General features: G+C 60.1%; 1 protein-coding gene across 2 annotated transcripts in view; it reads left to right on the top strand.

Annotated features, from left to right (window-relative positions):
* Window positions 1–16525, top strand: part of eprs1 (glutamyl-prolyl-tRNA synthetase 1) — a 31417-nt gene that overhangs the window by 11799 nt on the left and 3093 nt on the right. The window contains exons 11-25 of one of the 2 annotated variants that reach the window (XM_069199164.1): window positions 213–297; window positions 430–489; window positions 1567–1587; window positions 4747–4857; window positions 4967–5103; window positions 8717–8924; window positions 9154–9266; window positions 9681–9798; window positions 11567–11959; window positions 12060–12296; window positions 12489–12737; window positions 13138–13382; window positions 13479–13530; window positions 13908–14117; window positions 14375–14447. In XM_069199164.1, the coding sequence (XP_069055265.1) occupies window positions 213–297; window positions 430–489; window positions 1567–1587; window positions 4747–4857; window positions 4967–5103; window positions 8717–8924; window positions 9154–9266; window positions 9681–9798; window positions 11567–11959; window positions 12060–12296; window positions 12489–12737; window positions 13138–13382; window positions 13479–13530; window positions 13908–14117; window positions 14375–14447 (2312 nt within the window). The remainder of the gene's footprint in view (window positions 1–212; window positions 298–429; window positions 490–1566; window positions 1588–4746; window positions 4858–4966; window positions 5104–8716; window positions 8925–9153; window positions 9267–9680; window positions 9799–11566; window positions 11960–12059; window positions 12297–12488; window positions 12738–13137; window positions 13383–13478; window positions 13531–13907; window positions 14118–14374; window positions 14448–16525) is intronic. The other variant, XM_069199165.1, reaches the window with a different exon arrangement.

Genomic DNA, 16525 nt, shown 5'->3' with positions numbered 1-16525 from the left:
CTCTCGGCCCCGTGCTGTGCGGTCAGTCTCGTGTGTCTCTCTCTCTCGGCCCCGTGCTGTGCGGTCAGTCTCGTGTGTCTCTCTCTCTCGGCCCCGTGCTGTGCGGTCAGTCTCGTGTGTCTCTCTCTCTCGGCCCCGTGCTGTGCGGTCAGTCTTGTGTGTCCACCATTTGTCTCTGTGTATGACTCAGTCTGACTGTTCTCCCCTCGCAGGGACGACCCCCGTTTCCCCACAGTTCGGGGGGTGCTGCGCAGGGGGATGACGGTCGAGGGGCTCAAGCAGTTCATCGCTGCGCAGGTGGGTCACTGTCGGTCCCTGCAGGCTCACTTCTCTCAGGACTGTGCTGAGCTCTGAGTCTCCATGAAGCAGTGAAGCTGTTGAAGTGTTGATGTTGCCCTGCTGCCTTTCACACCCCTCTCTCTGTTGCAGGGTGGGTCCAGGTCTGTAGTCAACATGGAGTGGGATAAGATCTGGGCCTTCAACAAGAAGGTACAGTCGCATGTCACGGCCCCTGTTCAGTGAGACAATCTTGACTATACAGTCCTCTGCTGTCCCCGTCCTGTACCGAGACACAGCTGACTGGACTGTAGACACTGCTGTCCCTCTCCTGTCACACACTGAGACACAGCTGACTGGACTGTAGACACTGCTGTCCCTCTCCTGTCACACACTGAGACAAAGCTGACTGTAACAGGTGTGTAGACTCTATAACGGGGATGATTAACTGCACTGGGACTGTAGCTCCTATTGTAACAGGACTGATCTACTGCACTGGGACTGTAGCCCCTATTGTAACAGGACTGATTTACTGCACTGGGACTGTAGCTACTATTGTAACAGGACTGTTCTACTGCACTGGGACTGTAGCTCCTATTGTAACAGGACTGTTGTACTGTACTGGGACTGTAGCTCCTATTGTAACAGGACTGATCTACTGCACTGGGACTGTAGCCCCTATTGTAACAGGACTGATCTACTGCACTGGGACTGTAGCCCCTATTGTAACAGGACTGATCTACTGCACTGGGACTGTAGCCCCTATTGTAACAGGACTGATCTACTGTACTGGGACTGTAGCTCCTATTGTAACAGGACTGATCTACTGCACTGGGTCTGTAGCTCCTATTGTAACAGACTGTTCTACTGTACTGGGACTGTAGCTCCTATTGTAACAGACTGTTCTACTGTACTGGGACTGTAGCTCCTATTGTAACAGGACTGTTCTACTGCACTGGGACTGTAGCTCCTATTGTAACAGGACTGTTCTACTGCACTGGGACTGTAGCCCCTATTGTAACAGGACTGTTCTACTGTACTGGGACTGTAGCCCCTATTGTAACAGGACTTACCTGGTACAGGTGATCGAAGCATGGTTTGCTGTCCTAGTAGGACTGGGCATCAGTTTGTAGCGTTGTGAACAGTGAAGGGTTTTGATGTTCAGACAGCGGAGGCTGGTCTCTCTGCTGGCGTGGTGCTGCTGTGCTGTGCACACAGTGTTTGAACTGTCTTGATTTCCCTCGCTGTGTTTGTTTGACATTAAACTGCGTCTCACTCTTCTGTTCCAAGCTGCCAATTAGCCGTGACAAGGTACTTGTCCTCTCCTCTTCTCCCCCACCTCTCCCTCGCCCGTCCCTTCCCTGCGCCCCCCCGCCCTGGGGTCCTGCCCGCTCCGGGAGAGCGCAGCGGTGTGATCCGCTCCAGGTCCCGCCGTGCGGCTCGGCAGCAGTAAGGTGTCACAGACAGCAGGGGGCGATATACCCGAGCTCTCGCTCACACTGCAGTTTTTCAGCAATGGCATCCCCACAGGCGGAAGCCATCTTGTTTTCCTTGTGTGTACCCGTGCGTACATGCAGTATGAAGTACGTGCCCGTGCAGGAGATACGACATGTGTGTCTGCCTGCCCATTGCATCAGCAGAATGAGGATGAGAATGCAGAACGTCTGCATCAGCAGGAGTTCCACTGTCAGATGAGCGGTCTTCCTGTCCGGGTGGTGGGCAGAAAAGCTTGCTGGGCACCGAAGGACACCACTTCAAAGCTGGAGGGGTCCTTTGCTGACATCGCAGGCTCGCAGCGCTCGAACCCGCGGCCCGGGCCGCGCGGCGGGTTGCTGGTCAGTGACCTGTGTCCTGGGAGGCCCCGCGGTGTGCAGGGTCGTGGAGCTGAGCTCTAACACGCGGGAGCTCCCTCCAGCAGGCGGGCAGAGTCGTAGATGATAGATGATTTGAACAGAATCCGGGCTGTCGGAGGTGACCAGGGGTCACGTTTCACAGCTCGGGGTCCCGGGTGTGAGAGGATCTTGGATCCGTGGAGATGTGCAGTGTTTATACTAACCAGGTGTGAGCCTGGCCAGTACCTGGATGGGAGACCTCCTGGGGAAAACTAAGGTTGCTGCTGGAAGTCCTGTTAGTGGGGCCAGTAGGGAGCACTCATGCCCCAGTATAGTGACGGGGACACTATACTGTAAACAGGCGCCGTCCTTCGGATGAGACGTAAAACCCAGGTCCTGACTCCCTGTGGTCATTAAAAATCCCAGGGCGTTTCTCAAAAAGAGTAGGGGTGTAATCGCTGGGCACATTTCCCATTGACCCTTACCAATCATGGCCTCCTAACAATCCCCCTCTATGAATTGGCTACATTACTCTGCTCTCCTCCCCACTGAGAGCTGATGTGTGGTGAGTGTACTGGCGCACTATGGCTGCCGTCGCATCATCCAGGTGGGGCTGCACATTGGTGGTTACCTGTAAAGCGCTTTGAGTGGAGTGTAAAAAGCACTATATAAGTGTAGGCAATTATTATTATTATTATTATTATTATTATTATTATTATTATTATTATTATTATTATTATTATTATCATCATCCACAGTCTGTACTGCCAGGGCTCTGTGACAGAGGTGTATCGCCCCCTAGTGGATGTGCTCCAGTGTTTGCTCACAGTGTGGTAGCAGACCTGTAATCAACCTTATCTGCTTCTGGCGTGCCTGGACTGGAGCGGGTCATACTGCCGAGCCTTACCCATCTTTCTTTTAAAGCCGGTTTAAGACTGATAATGGGTCTGATTTGGACTGGGGGGGGGGCAGGTCTCGGGGCTAGTGGTCGGGTCTGCTCCTCTTCTCCGTGCCCTGTGCTGTGTGTCCCATCTGTCAGTCCATCTGTCTCCGTGTCCCTTTGAGGCCACCTCTGTCTGCTGTCCCACCTGTGACTCCGCCTCTATCTGGAGCTCCTCCCCTGGCCCCGCCCCCAGCCTGCAGTCCCGCCCCTGGAGTGCTGGCGCCTGAATGTTCCCTAGAATTCGGTGTAGCCGCCGAACAGCACTGCCCCTGTCTGAGCTGATCACATCAGGTCTTGCTGTTCGAATTGAGAATGTTAAATAATTTTGGCTTTATGCCTATTTTTCTCTTTGGAAAAACATGCTTAATTTTTACAAATGGGGAACAAGCAGATCTGGTCTGACTGGTTTTCTTTCTGCCTTCAGCCAGGAGAGAGGAAGAGATATATGGGGGGATGGCTATCACTGTTGCACGCTGAACTTTTTCAGATTAGTTCATCTCATTAGTTATCAAGAGGGGCCAGCAGAGATTTTAGCAGGAACTGCAGCTTGGTAATCGCTGTCATAATAAGCTCTGAGAGTTAGATAGTAGAGAGCTGTAGTGTTTACTCTGATTCTACACCGAGAGAAGGTCTTCCCTATCATGAACTAGCTATTAATCCGAGAGCTGAGCTCTGCTGCGGGGGTGGAGTGTCTGCTTTAGCTGATACACCCTGAACCCAGAATCCGCTCTCTAGAGAGTTGTCCTGGCATGGAGAGAGCAGGTCCCTTGTTAACCAATTAGATTGCAGAAACATTTGAATCTGGCAGAAGACCCACAGGCCCCCCTCGCTCTGTACGGGGTCTCCTGTCTGGGTGTAGAGAAAATCCTGACGGGAGTTTCACTGCGGCTCTTCCCATGAGGAGAGAAGTTACCCATAATCCCAGTGCCCCAGGACTCTCGGTATCCTTATCACTTTTTTATTGAATAAGGTACCTTATTTCTGCACCCAGTGATCCAGCTGGGCTCCTCACTGAGGGATCCAGCTGAACATGAGAGAGGTTACTGAGGAGAGACCACGCTGCCCCTGGCTTGAGGGTACAATAGGAGATGTCTGTCCCCTCCACCCTCTGTCTCTCTCACTCTGTTCTTACCCTGTCCTCTCTCTCTCTCTGTGTGTGACTGGGCCTTCAGTGCTCGCCTGTGCTCACTGCTTGCAGCTCTGACTCTAGTCTAAAGTCTCCCCTCCTCTCGGCTTATTGGCGGCGTCTGTGAGCAGGGCGGGTGTTTCTCTGGGCCGCAGTGTGTTGGACAGGCACAGCACAGCTGCACAGCGCGGGCAGAGGGGAGGGGAGGGGCGGGGCAGGAGAGAAGGGCGGGGCATGTGGAGGGGAGGGGGTTGGGAGATACAAGAATGAGTTGGGGGCAATGGGTGGAGACAGAAGGGGAGGGGCAGGGGGAGAAAAGGGGAGGGGCTGGGGGACAGAGGGAGGAGAAGAGCGCAGCTTGAGGCAGTGCAGGTAACAGAACTGAGGCCCTGCTCGAAGCACCTGTCTGTCCCAGCATCCCTGTGTGTCTCCTGTCTGTGCGCCAGTTACTCTGTGTTTCTGTGCCAATGTGGGTCTCGCTGTCTGACCTCTCACCCCGTGACCCCTCTTTCTGTGTAAACTGGAGAGTGTTGAACATCCTTGTGAACTCTGACCCCTGTGACCTCCAGGTGATTGACCCCGTGGCCCCACGGTACACCGCCCTGCTGGAGAGCCAGGCCGTGCCTGTCTCCGTCCCTGGGGCCCCTGAGGAGGTGAAGGACGCCCCCAAGCACCCCAAGGTACAGTCTGAGCTGCCGGCAGTGTGAAGTGCAGTCGCTGTGGGAGGGAGGCAGCAAGAGAGGCTGTGTGGTGGTGGTCCCTGTAGTGATGGTGCATTCATTTGTGCAGAACACAGAGGTGGGCATGAAGCCGGTGTGGTACGGGCCCAAGGTGCTGGTGGAGGGGGCAGATGCTGAGACCTTCTCCGAGGGAGAGACGGTGACCTTCATCAATTGGGGCAACATCGTCATCACCAAGATACACAGGTAACTGCACTCAACACACACCCTCGCTCTCGTCAACCAGACACGCGGAGAACGGCTCTCCACACACCCCCTCGCTCTCGTCACCCGGACACGCGGGGAACGGCTCTCGACACACCCTCGCTCTCGTCACCCAGACACGCGGAGAACGGCTCTCCACACACCCCCTCGCTCTCGTCACCCGGACACGCGGGGAACGGCTCTCCACACCCCCTCGCTCTCGTCACCCGGACACGCGGGGAACGGCTCTCCACACACCCTCGCTCTCGTCACCAGGACACGCGGGGAACGGCTCTCGACACACCCTCGCTCTCGTCACCCGGACACGCGGGGAACGCTTCTCCACACACCCTCGCTCTCGTCACCCGGACACGCGGGGAACGCTTCTCCACACACCCTCGCTCTCGTCACCCGGACACGCGGGGAACGGCTCTCCACACACCCTCGCTCTCGTCACCCGGACACGCGGGGAAAGGCTCTCCACACACCCTCGCTCTCTTCACCAGGACACGCGGGGAACGGCTCTCGTCACCCGGACACGCGGGGAACGGCTCTCCACACACACCCTCGCTCCCGTCACCCGGACACGCGGGGAACGGCTCTCCACACACACCCTCGCTCTCGTCACCCGGACACGCGGGGAACGGCTCTCCACACACACCCTCGCTCTCGTCACCCGGACACGCGGGGAACGGCTCTCCACACACCCTCGCTCTCGTCACCCGGACACGCGGGGAACGGCTCTCCACACACCCTCGCTCTCGTCACCCGGACACGCGGGGAACGGCTCTCCACACACCCTCGCTCTCGTCACCCGGACACGCGGGGAACGGCTCTCCACACACCCTCGCTCTCGTCACCCGGACACGCGGGGAACGGCTCTCCACACACCCTCGCTCTCGTCACCCGGACACATGGGGAACGGCTCTCCACACACACCCTCGCTCTCTTCACCCGGACACGCGGGGAACGGCTCTCCACACCCCCTCGCTCTCGTCACCCGGACACGCGGGGAACGGCTCTCCACACCCCCTCGCTCTCGTCACCCGGACACGCGGGGAACGGCTCTCCACACCCCCTCGCTCTCGTCACCCGGACACGCGGGGAACGGCTCTCCACACCCCCTCGCTCTCGTCACCCGGACACGCGGGGAACGGCTCTCCACACACCCTCGCTCTCTTCACCAGGACACGCGGGGAACGGCTCTCCACACACCCTCGCTCTCGTCACCCGGACACGCGGGGAACGGCTCTCCACACACCCTCGCTCTCATCACCCGGACACGCGGGGAACGGCTCTCCACACCCCCTCGCTCCCGTCACCCGGACACGCGGGGAACGGCTCTCCACACACACCCTCGCTCCCGTCACCCGGACACGCGGGGAACGGCTCTCCACACACCCTCGCTCTCGTCACCCGGACACGCGGGGAACGGCTCTCCACACACCCTCGCTCTCGTCACCCGGACACGCGGGGAACGGCTCTCCACACACACCCTCGCTCCCGTCACCCGGACACGCGGGGAACGGCTCTCCACACACCCTCGCTCTCGTCACCCGGACACGCGGGGAACGGCTCTCCACACACACCCTCGCTCCCGTCACCCGGACACGCGGGGAACGGCTCTCCACACACCCTCGCTCTCGTCACCCGGACACGCGGGGAACGGCTCTCCACACACCCTCGCTCTCGTCACCCGGACACGCGGGGAACGGCTCTCCACACACCCTCGCTCTCTTCACCAGGACACGCGGGGAACGGCTCTCCACACACCCCCTCGCTCTCTTCACCCAGACACGCGGGGAACGGCTCTCCACACACCCTCGCTCTCGTCACCCGGACACGCGGGGAACGGCTCTCCACACCCCCTCGCTCTCGTCACCCGGACACGCGGGGAACGGCTCTCCACACCCCCTCGCTCTCGTCACCCAGACACGCGGGGAACGGCTCTCCACACCCCCTCGCTCTCGTCACCCGGACACGCGGGGAACGGCTCTCCACACACACCCTCGCTCTCTTCACCAGGACACGCGGGGAACGGCTCTCCACACACACCCTCGCTCTCGTCACCCGGACATGCGGGGAACGGCTCTCCACACACCCTCGCTCTCGTCACCCGGACACGCGGGGAACGGCTCTCCACACACCCTCGCTCTCGTCACCCGGACACGCGGGGAACGGCTCTCCACACACCCTCGCACTCGTCACCCGGACACGCGGGGAACGGCTCTTGACACACCCTCGCTGTCGTCACCCGGACACGCGGGGAACGGCTCTCCACACACACCCTCGCTCTCTTCACCCGGACACGCGGGGAACGGCTCTCCACACACCCTCGCTCTCTTCACCCGGACACGCGGGGAACGGCTCTCCACACACCCTCGCTCTCGTCACCCGGACACGCGGGGAACGGCTCTCCACACACCCTCGCTCTCTTCACCAGGACACGCGGGGAACGGCTCTCCACACACCCTCGCTCTCGTCACCCGGAGACGCGGGGAACGGCTCTCCACACACCCTCGCTCTCTTCACCAGGACACGCGGGGAACGGCTCTCCACACACCCTCGCTCTCGTCACCCGGACACGCGGGGAACGGCTCTCCACACACCCCCTCGCTCTCGTCACCCGGACACGCGGGGAACGGCTCTCCACACACCCTCGCTCTCGTCACCCGGACACGCGGGGAACGGCTCTCCACACCCCCTCGCTCTCGTCACCCGGACACGCGGGGAACGGCTCTCCACACCCCCTCGCTCTCGTCACCCAGACACGCGGGGAACGGCTCTCCACACCCCCTCGCTCTCGTCACCCGGACACGCGGGGAACGGCTCTCCACACCCCCTCGCTCTCGTCACCCGGACACGCGGGGAACGGCTCTCCACACACACCCTCGCTCTCTTCACCAGGACACGCGGGGAACGGCTCTCCACACACACCCTCGCTCTCGTCACCCGGACACGCGGGGAACGGCTCTCCACACACCCTCGCTCTCGTCACCCGGACACGCGGGGAACGGCTCTCCACACACCCTCGCTCTCGTCACCCGGACACGCGGGGAACGGCTCTCCACACACCCTCGCACTCGTCACCCGGACACGCGGGGAACGGCTTTTGACACACCCTCGCTGTCGTCACCCGGACACGCGGGGAACGGCTCTCCACACACACCCTCGCTCTCGTCACCCGGACACGCGGGGAACGGCTCTCCACACACACCCTCGCTCTCTTCACCCGGACACGCGGGGAACGGCTCTCCACACACCCTCGCTCTCTTCACCCGGACACGCGGGGAACGGCTCTCCACACACCCTCGCTCTCGTCACCCGGACACGCGGGGAACGGCTCTCCACACACCCTCGCTCTCTTCACCAGGACACGCGGGGAACGGCTCTCCACACACCCTCGCTCTCGTCACCCGGACACGCGGGGAACGGCTCTCCACACACCCTCGCTCTCTTCACCAGGACACGCGGGGAACGGCTCTCCACACACCCTCGCTCTCGTCACCCGGACACGCGGGGAACGGCTCTCCACACACCCCCTCGCTCTCGTCACCCGGACACGCGGGGAACGGCTTGGTACCCTACACTGACCTCTCCTCTCCTGGTGCCTTAGAGATGACGGTGGCCGTGTGGTATCTCTGGATGCTCGGCTGGACCTGGAGAATAGGGACTATAAGAAAACTACCAAGATCACCTGGCTGGCCGACACCCCCCGCGCCCCACTGGTGCCCACAGTCTGCGTCACCTACCAGCACCTCATCACCAAGCCTGTGATGGGCAAGGATGATGACTTCAAGGACTACATCAACAGGAACAGCAAGGTGTGAGTCGGAGGACAGGAGGCAGGGGGAGGGAGAGAGGGAAGGGGTTACAAGATGGGGTAAGAGGCCATATTGAAAGGGCGAATCTGCTCCCCCTCCATCTGTATCCTGCTCTTCACCATTCAAATTCAACAAGCTTTATTAACATGACCGATGAATTACAGTGTTGCCAAAGCCTGTACAATACACACATTTACAGTGTTATTCATTCTCTCCCCCCACTGCACAGCTGGAGGAGAGGATGCTGGGAGATCCCTGTCTGAAGGATTTGAAGAAGGGTGACATCATCCAGCTGCAGAGGCGGGGCTTCTACATCTGTGACCAGCCCTATGAGCCAATCAGGTACTGTCTCCATGTCACCTCTCCTGACACAGTGCAGTAGATCAGTCCTGTTACAATAGGAGCTACAGTCTCAGTACAGTAGAACAGTCCTGTTACAATAGGAGCTACAGTCCCAGTGCAGTAGATCAGTCCTGTTACAGTAGGAACTACAGTCCCAGTGCAGTAGATCAGTCCTGTTACAATAGGAGCTACAGTCCCAGTGCAGTAGAACAGTCCTGTTACAATAGGAGCTACAGTCCCAGTACAGTAGATCAGTCCTGTTACAGTAGGAACTACAGTCCCAGTGCAGTAGATCAGTCCTGTTACAATAGGGGCTGCGGTCCTGTGAAAATGTGTAGGGAATATACGTTAATACTGTACTTGCTGTAACAGGACAGTAAATGAGTGAGAGTGCTCACAGTACTGTGTGTTCAGTCCATACAGCTGTAAGGAGAGCCCCTGTGTGCTGCTCTATATCCCAGACGGACATACCAAGGACATGCCCACTGCTGGCTCCAAGGACAAGAGCAAGAACCAGACCAGCAGCAGAGCAGTGAGCAAATCACCACCTGCACACCTGTCTTATTACACACCTCCACCTGCACATCTGTCACATCTCACACACACACCTCCGCCTGCACAAGCACACCTGTCACATCACACACACACACCTCTACCTGCACAAGCACACCTGTCACATCACACACACACACACACACACACACCTCTACCTGCACAAGCACACCTGTCACATCACACACACACACACACACCTCTACCTGCACAAGCACACCTGTCACATCACACACACACACACACCTCTACCTGCACAAGCACACCTGTCACATCACACACACACACACACACACACCTCTACCTGCACAAGCACACCTGTCACATCACACACACACACACACACCTCTACCTGCACAAGCACACCTGTCACATCACACACACACACACACACCTCTACCTGCACAAGCACACCTGTCACATCACACACACACACACACACCTCCACCTGCACAAGCACACCTGTCACATCACACACACACACCTCTACCTGCACAAGCACACCTGTCACATCACACACACACACCTCTACCTGCACAAGCACACCTGTCACATCACACACACACACACACCTCTACCTGCACAAGCACACCTGTCACATCACACACACACACACCTCTACCTGCACAAGCACACCTGTCACATCACACACACACACACACACACACCTCTACCTGCACAAGCACACCTGTCACATCACACACACACACACACACACCTCTACCTGCACAAGCACACCTGTCACATCACACACACACACACACACCTCCACCTGCACAAGCACACCTGTCACATCACACACACACACACACACACACCTCTACCTGCACAAGCACACCTGTCACATCACACACACACACACACCTCTACCTGCACAAGCACACCTGTCACATCACACACACACACACCTCTACCTGCACAAGCACACCTGTCACATCACACACACACACACACACCTCTACCTGCACAAGCACACCTGTCACATCACACACACACACACCTCCACCTGCACAAGCACACCTGTCACATCACACACACACACCTCTACCTGCACAAGCACACCTGTCACATCACACACACACACACCTCTACCTGCACAAGCACACCTGTCACATCACACACACACACACACCTCCGCCTGCACAAACACACCTGTCACATCACACACACACACACCTCTACCTGCACAAGCACACCTGTCACATCACACACACACACACACCTCCACCTGCACAAGCACACCTGTCACATCACACACACACACACACCTCCGCCTGCACAAGCACACCTGTCACATCACACACACACACACCTCTACCTGCACAAGCACACCTGTCACATCACACACACACACACACACACACACACACCTCCACCTGCACAAGCACACCTGTCACATCACACACACACACACACACACACCTCCACCTGCACAAGCACACCTGTCACATCACACACACACACACACCTCCGCCTGCACAAGCACACTTGTCACATCACACACACACACCTCCGCCTGCACAAGCACACCTGTCACATCACACACACACACACCTCTACCTGCACAAGCACACCTGTCACATCACACACACACACCTCCGCCTGCACAAGCACACCTGTCACATCACACACACACACACACACCTCTACCTGCACAAGCACACCTGTCACATCACACACACAGAGAGCCACTGTGACAATCTGATGTCCTTTAACGTGCCTGCCTTTCTGTCTTTGTCCTTGTCCAGGCTCAGGCAAAGGTGGAGAGCAAGAGCGGCCAGCCTGCGTCAGCGCCCCCTAGTGTCCCTGGGGATGCTGCAGCACTGTTCTCGCGGGTGGTGGCCCAGGGGGAGACTGTGCGGGCTCTGAAGGCGGGGAAGGCAGCCAAAGATGAGGTGGACCAGGCTCTGAAGGCGCTGCTGGCGCTCAAGGCGGAGTTCAAACAGCTGACGGGTCAGGACTACAAGCCAGGCATGGCCCCGCCCAGCTCCGCCCCTGCCCAGTCGAAGGATACGAATCCCACCCCCCAAAACCACGTCAGCCCGGCCCCCGACTCCTCCTCCTCCTCCTCCTGCCCGTACGAGCGAGTAGCCCAGCAGGGGGAGGTGGTGCGCAAGCTGAAGGCAGAGAAAGCGCCCAAGGTGAGAGACTGGAGAGTAACGGATGTAACAGCAGAGGTAATTGCAATCCCAGCTGCAGGGGCTCACCTGTGCATCTCCTCCTGTCCCCTTCTCTCCACAGGACCAGGTGGACTCTGCAGTGAAGGAGCTGCTGGCTCGCAAGGCAGAGTTCAAACAGCTCACTGGGCAGGACTACAAGCCAGGCATGGCCCCGCCCAGCCAGGCACCTGCACAAAGTAACCCCGCCCCCATTCAGCAAAGTCCCGCCCCTGTCCACGCCTCCTCCTGCTGCCCTTACGAGCAGGTGGCCCAGCAGGGGGAGCTGGTGCGCAAGCTGAAGGCAGAGAAAGCGCCCAAGGTGAGAGACTGGAGGTGTCATTTCTGTCCTCACTTGCTGTGCAGCTTTTAGGACTGGTGTACATGTAATCCCCGATTGTCAAGTGTAAGGGAGTTGATACAAACGTAGAGATCCTTCAAGACTGTGTCCCTGGAATGGAGGAATCCTGTTGATGCCGTTACACAGTGATGTGCTCTTCCCCTCTCTCTCCAGGACCAAATAGACTCCGCGGTGAAGGAATTACTGGCGCGGAAAGCACATTTCAAACAGCTGACAGGACAGGACTACAAGCCAGGCGTGGCCCCGCCCAGCCAGGCCCCTGCACGGCCTAACCCCGCCCCCGTGCAGAGCGACCCCGCCCCAGTACCATCAAGCCCCGCCCCCCAGGCTGAGGCGCTGCACGCTGAAGTGGCCCAGCAGGGGGAGCTGGTGCGCAAGCTGAAGGCAGACAAAGCGCCCAAGGTGAGCGAGCCCTTCTGTCCTCGCAGGTATGAGGAGCAAGGCATGGAGATGTGTGAGAGCGCCTAGTTAGTAGTTAACTGATCCCGGGATCTCATCCGGTTGTTTCCTGATAACCAGTTCTCAATTTTCAAGACTGAAGAGACTCCGTTCCTTCAGCCTGTCAGTGTAGGACAGTCCCTTAATACTTGTATCAGTCTCCTCACTGTCTTCTCTGTTCAAGACTAAAGAGACTCAGTTCCTTCAGCCTGTCAGTGTAGGATATTCTTTAAGTCGAGGATTGTATCTTTTTGTATCTGAATCTAGAGCAGCACTGTGTTAGTGTTGACGTGTGTGGGAGCTGTTGAGGTCTGTTGTGTGCGCTGATGTCTGTGTTCCTGTGTATGTGTGTGTGTGTGTCTAGGAGCAGGTGGACAGTGCGGTAAAGACTCTGCTGGACCTGAAGGCCCAGTACCGCACCCTGACCGGCGAAGAGTACCGGCCCCCTGCCGGGCCACCCCCCCAGGACAAGAAAAGAAAGGACAAGGAAAACAAGAGCGAGAAGCAGGCTGGGGGCAGGAAGCAGGGTGGTGACCCGTCCCGGCAGCCAGACAAGAGTGCTGGAGCTGGGGGCTCTGGTGAGGGGCAGGGCCCCAAGAAACAGACCCGGTGAGCGTGGGGAGGGGGTGTCCGTGACCGCCTGGTGTAGGTGTGGCTGTCCTGTCTCACTTCTGACATATCTCTCTCTCTCTCTCTGTCCTGCAGGCTGGGGCTGGAGGCCAAGAAGGAGGAGAACCTGGCAGACTGGTACTCACAGGTACAGCTCAGTGTGTGGAGCCCTCCCTCTCGCACTCTCTCTCCGTCCTGTCGTGCTCTCGTGCTCCATTGCACCCTCTTCACTCCTTGTTCTTCTCTCAGGTTCAGATTCCCAAAGCTTTGTTGTGAACAAAGATCTCAGGGTTTAGGACAGCAACACCTCTCTCTGTCTGCAGGTGGTCTTGAAGTTGCTGTCCAGAGCAGTAACACCTCTCTCTGTCTGCAGGTGGTCTTGAAGTCGCTGTCCAGAGCAGTAACACCTCTCTCTGTCTGCAGGTGGTCTTGAAGTCACGTCCAGAGCAGTAACACCTCTCTCTCTCTCTCTGCAGGTGGTCTTGAAGTCACGTCCAGAGCAGTAACACCTCTCTCTCTCTGCAGGTGATCACGAAGTCGGAGATGATCGAGTACTACGACGTGAGTGGCTGCTATGTGCTGCGCCCCTGGGCCTTCTCTATCTGGGAGTCCATCAAGAACTTCTTCGACACGGAGATCAAGAAGCTGGGCGTGGAGAACTGCTACTTCCCCATGTTCGTCTCCCAGGCCGCGCTGGAGAAGGAGAAGTCCCACATAGCGGACTTCGCACCTGAGGTCAGCAGCGGATAGCCGGAGTGTCGGTGGGGGGTGTCAAGGTGATGGTGTACAGTCAGGATGATGGTGGGGGGGGAGGGGTGTTGTCAGAAGGGCGTGCTGTCGGGGTGACAGCGGGGGAGGGGAGGGGTGTTGTCAGAAGGGCGCGCGGTCAGGGTGACGGCGGGGGGGTGGTATCCTCAGAAGGCTGTACCGTCGGGGTGAGGGCAGGGTGTTGCAGGAGTTCTGTCTCAGCAGCCTGTCCTGTCCCCGTGCAGGTGGCCTGGGTGACGCGCTCCGGGAAGACCGAGCTGGCCGAGCCCATCGCCGTCAGACCCACCAGTGAGACAGGTAGGCCCATGTCTCTGCTGCTCCCTCCTCCTCCTCCTCCCCAGGCTCGTCTCCCGCTCGTCTTGCGCTCTGCTCCTCCCTCCCCGCTCGTCTCTCCCTCTGCTCCGCCCTCCCCGCTCGTCTCCCGCTCTGCTCCGCCCTCCCCGCTCGTCTCCCGCTCTGCTCCTCCCTCCTCCCCCGGCTCGTCTCCCGCTCTGCTCCTCCCTCCCCGCTCGTCTCCCGCTCGTCTCTCGCTCTGCTCCTCCCCCCCGCTCGTCTCTCGCTCTGCTCCTCCCTCCCCGCTCGTCTCCCCCTCTGCTCCTCCCTCCCAGCTCGTCTCCCGCTCTGCTCCTCCCTCCCAGCTCGTCTCGCGCTCTGCTCCGCCCTCCCCGCTCGTCTCGCGCTCTGCTCCTCCCTCCCCGCTCGTCTCTCGCTCTGCTCCTCCCTCCCCGCTCGTCTCTCCCTCTGCTCCTCCCTCCCGGCTCGTCTCCCGCTCTGCTCCGCCCTCCCCGCTCGTCTCCCGCTCTGCTCCTCCCTCCCCGCTCGTCTCCCGCTCTGCTCCTCCCTCCCCGCTCGTCTCCCGCTCTGCTCCTCCCCCCCGCTCGTCTCTCGCTCTGCTCCTCCCCCCCGCTCGTCTCTCGCTCTGCTCCTCCCTCCCAGCTCATCTCTCCCTCTGCTCCGCCCTCCCCGCTCGTCTCCCGCTCTGCTCCGCCCTCCCCGCTCGTCTCTCGCTCTGCTCCTCCCTCCCGGCTCGTCTCCCGCTCTGCTCCGCCCTCCCCGCTCGTCTCCCGCTCTGCTCCTCCCTCCTCCCCCGGCTCGTCTCCCGCTCTGCTCCTCCCTCCCCGCTCGTCTCCCGCTCTGCTCCTCCCTCCCCGCTCGTCTCCCGCTCTGCTCCTCCCTCCCCGCTCGTCTCCCGCTCTGCTCCTCCCCCCCGCTCGTCTCCCGCTCTGCTCCTCCCCCCCGCTCGTCTCCCGCTCTGCTCCTCCCTCCCCGCTCGTCTCCCGCTCTGCTCCTCCCTCCCCGCTCGTCTCCCGCTCTGCTCCTCCCTCCCCGCTCGTCTCCCGCTCTGCTCCTCCCCCCCGCTCGTCTCCCGCTCTGCTCCTCCCCCCCGCTCGTCTCCCGCTCTGCTCCTCCCCCCCGCTCGTCTCTCGCTCTGCTCCTCCCCCCGCTCGTCTCTCGCTCTGCTCCTCCCTCCCAGCTCGTCTCTCCCTCTGCTCCTCCCCCCCGCTCGTCTCTCGCTCTGCTCCTCCCCCCCGCTCGTCTCTCGCTCTGCTCCTCCCTCCCAGCTCGTCTCTCCCTCTGCTCCTCCCTCCCCGCTCGTCTCGCGCTCTGCTCCTCCCTCCCCGCTCGTCTCGCGCTCTGCTCCTCCCTCCCCGCTCGTCTCTCCCTCTGCTCCGCCCTCCCCGCTCGTCTCCCGCTCTGCTCCGCCCTCCCCGCTCGTCTCCCGCTCTGCTCCGCCCTCCCCGCTCGTCTCCCGCTCTGCTCCGCCCTCCCCGCTCGTCTCCCGCTCTGCTCCTCCCTCCTCCCCCGGCTCGTCTCCCGCTCTGCTCCGCCCTCCGCGCTCGTCTCCCGCTCTGCTCCTCCCTCCTCCCCCGGCTCGTCTCCTGCTCTGCTCCTCCCTCCCCGCTCGTCTCCCGCTCTGCTCCTCCCTCCCCGCTTGTCTCTCGCTCTGCTCCTCCCCCCCGCTCGTCTCTCGCTCTGCTCCTCCCCCCCGCTCGTCTCTCGCTCTGCTCCTCCCTCCCAGCTCGTCTCTCGCTCTGCTCCGCCCTCCCCGCTCGTCTCCCGCTCTGCTCTGCCCTCCCCGCTCGTCTCCCGCTCTGCTCCGCCCTCCCCGCTCGTCTCCCGCTCTGCTCCGCCCTCCCCGCTCGTCTCCCGCTCTGCTCCGCCCTCCCCGCTCGTCTCCCGCTCTGCTCCTCCCTCCTCCCCCGGCTCGTCTCCCGCTCTGCTCCTCCCTCCTCCCCCGGCTCGTCTCCCGCTCTGCTCCTCCCTCCTCCCCCGGCTCGTCTCCCGCTCTGCTCCTCCCTCCCCGCTCGTCTCCCGCTCTGCTCCTCCCCCCCGCTCGTCTCTCGCTCTGCTCCTCCCTCCCAGCTCGTCTCTCG

Source organism: Lepisosteus oculatus, chromosome 2, assembly GCF_040954835.1.
Source record: "Lepisosteus oculatus isolate fLepOcu1 chromosome 2, fLepOcu1.hap2, whole genome shotgun sequence".
Taxonomy (NCBI): Eukaryota; Metazoa; Chordata; class Actinopteri; order Semionotiformes; family Lepisosteidae; genus Lepisosteus; species Lepisosteus oculatus.
This window is presented reverse-complemented; position numbering and strand designations above follow the sequence as displayed.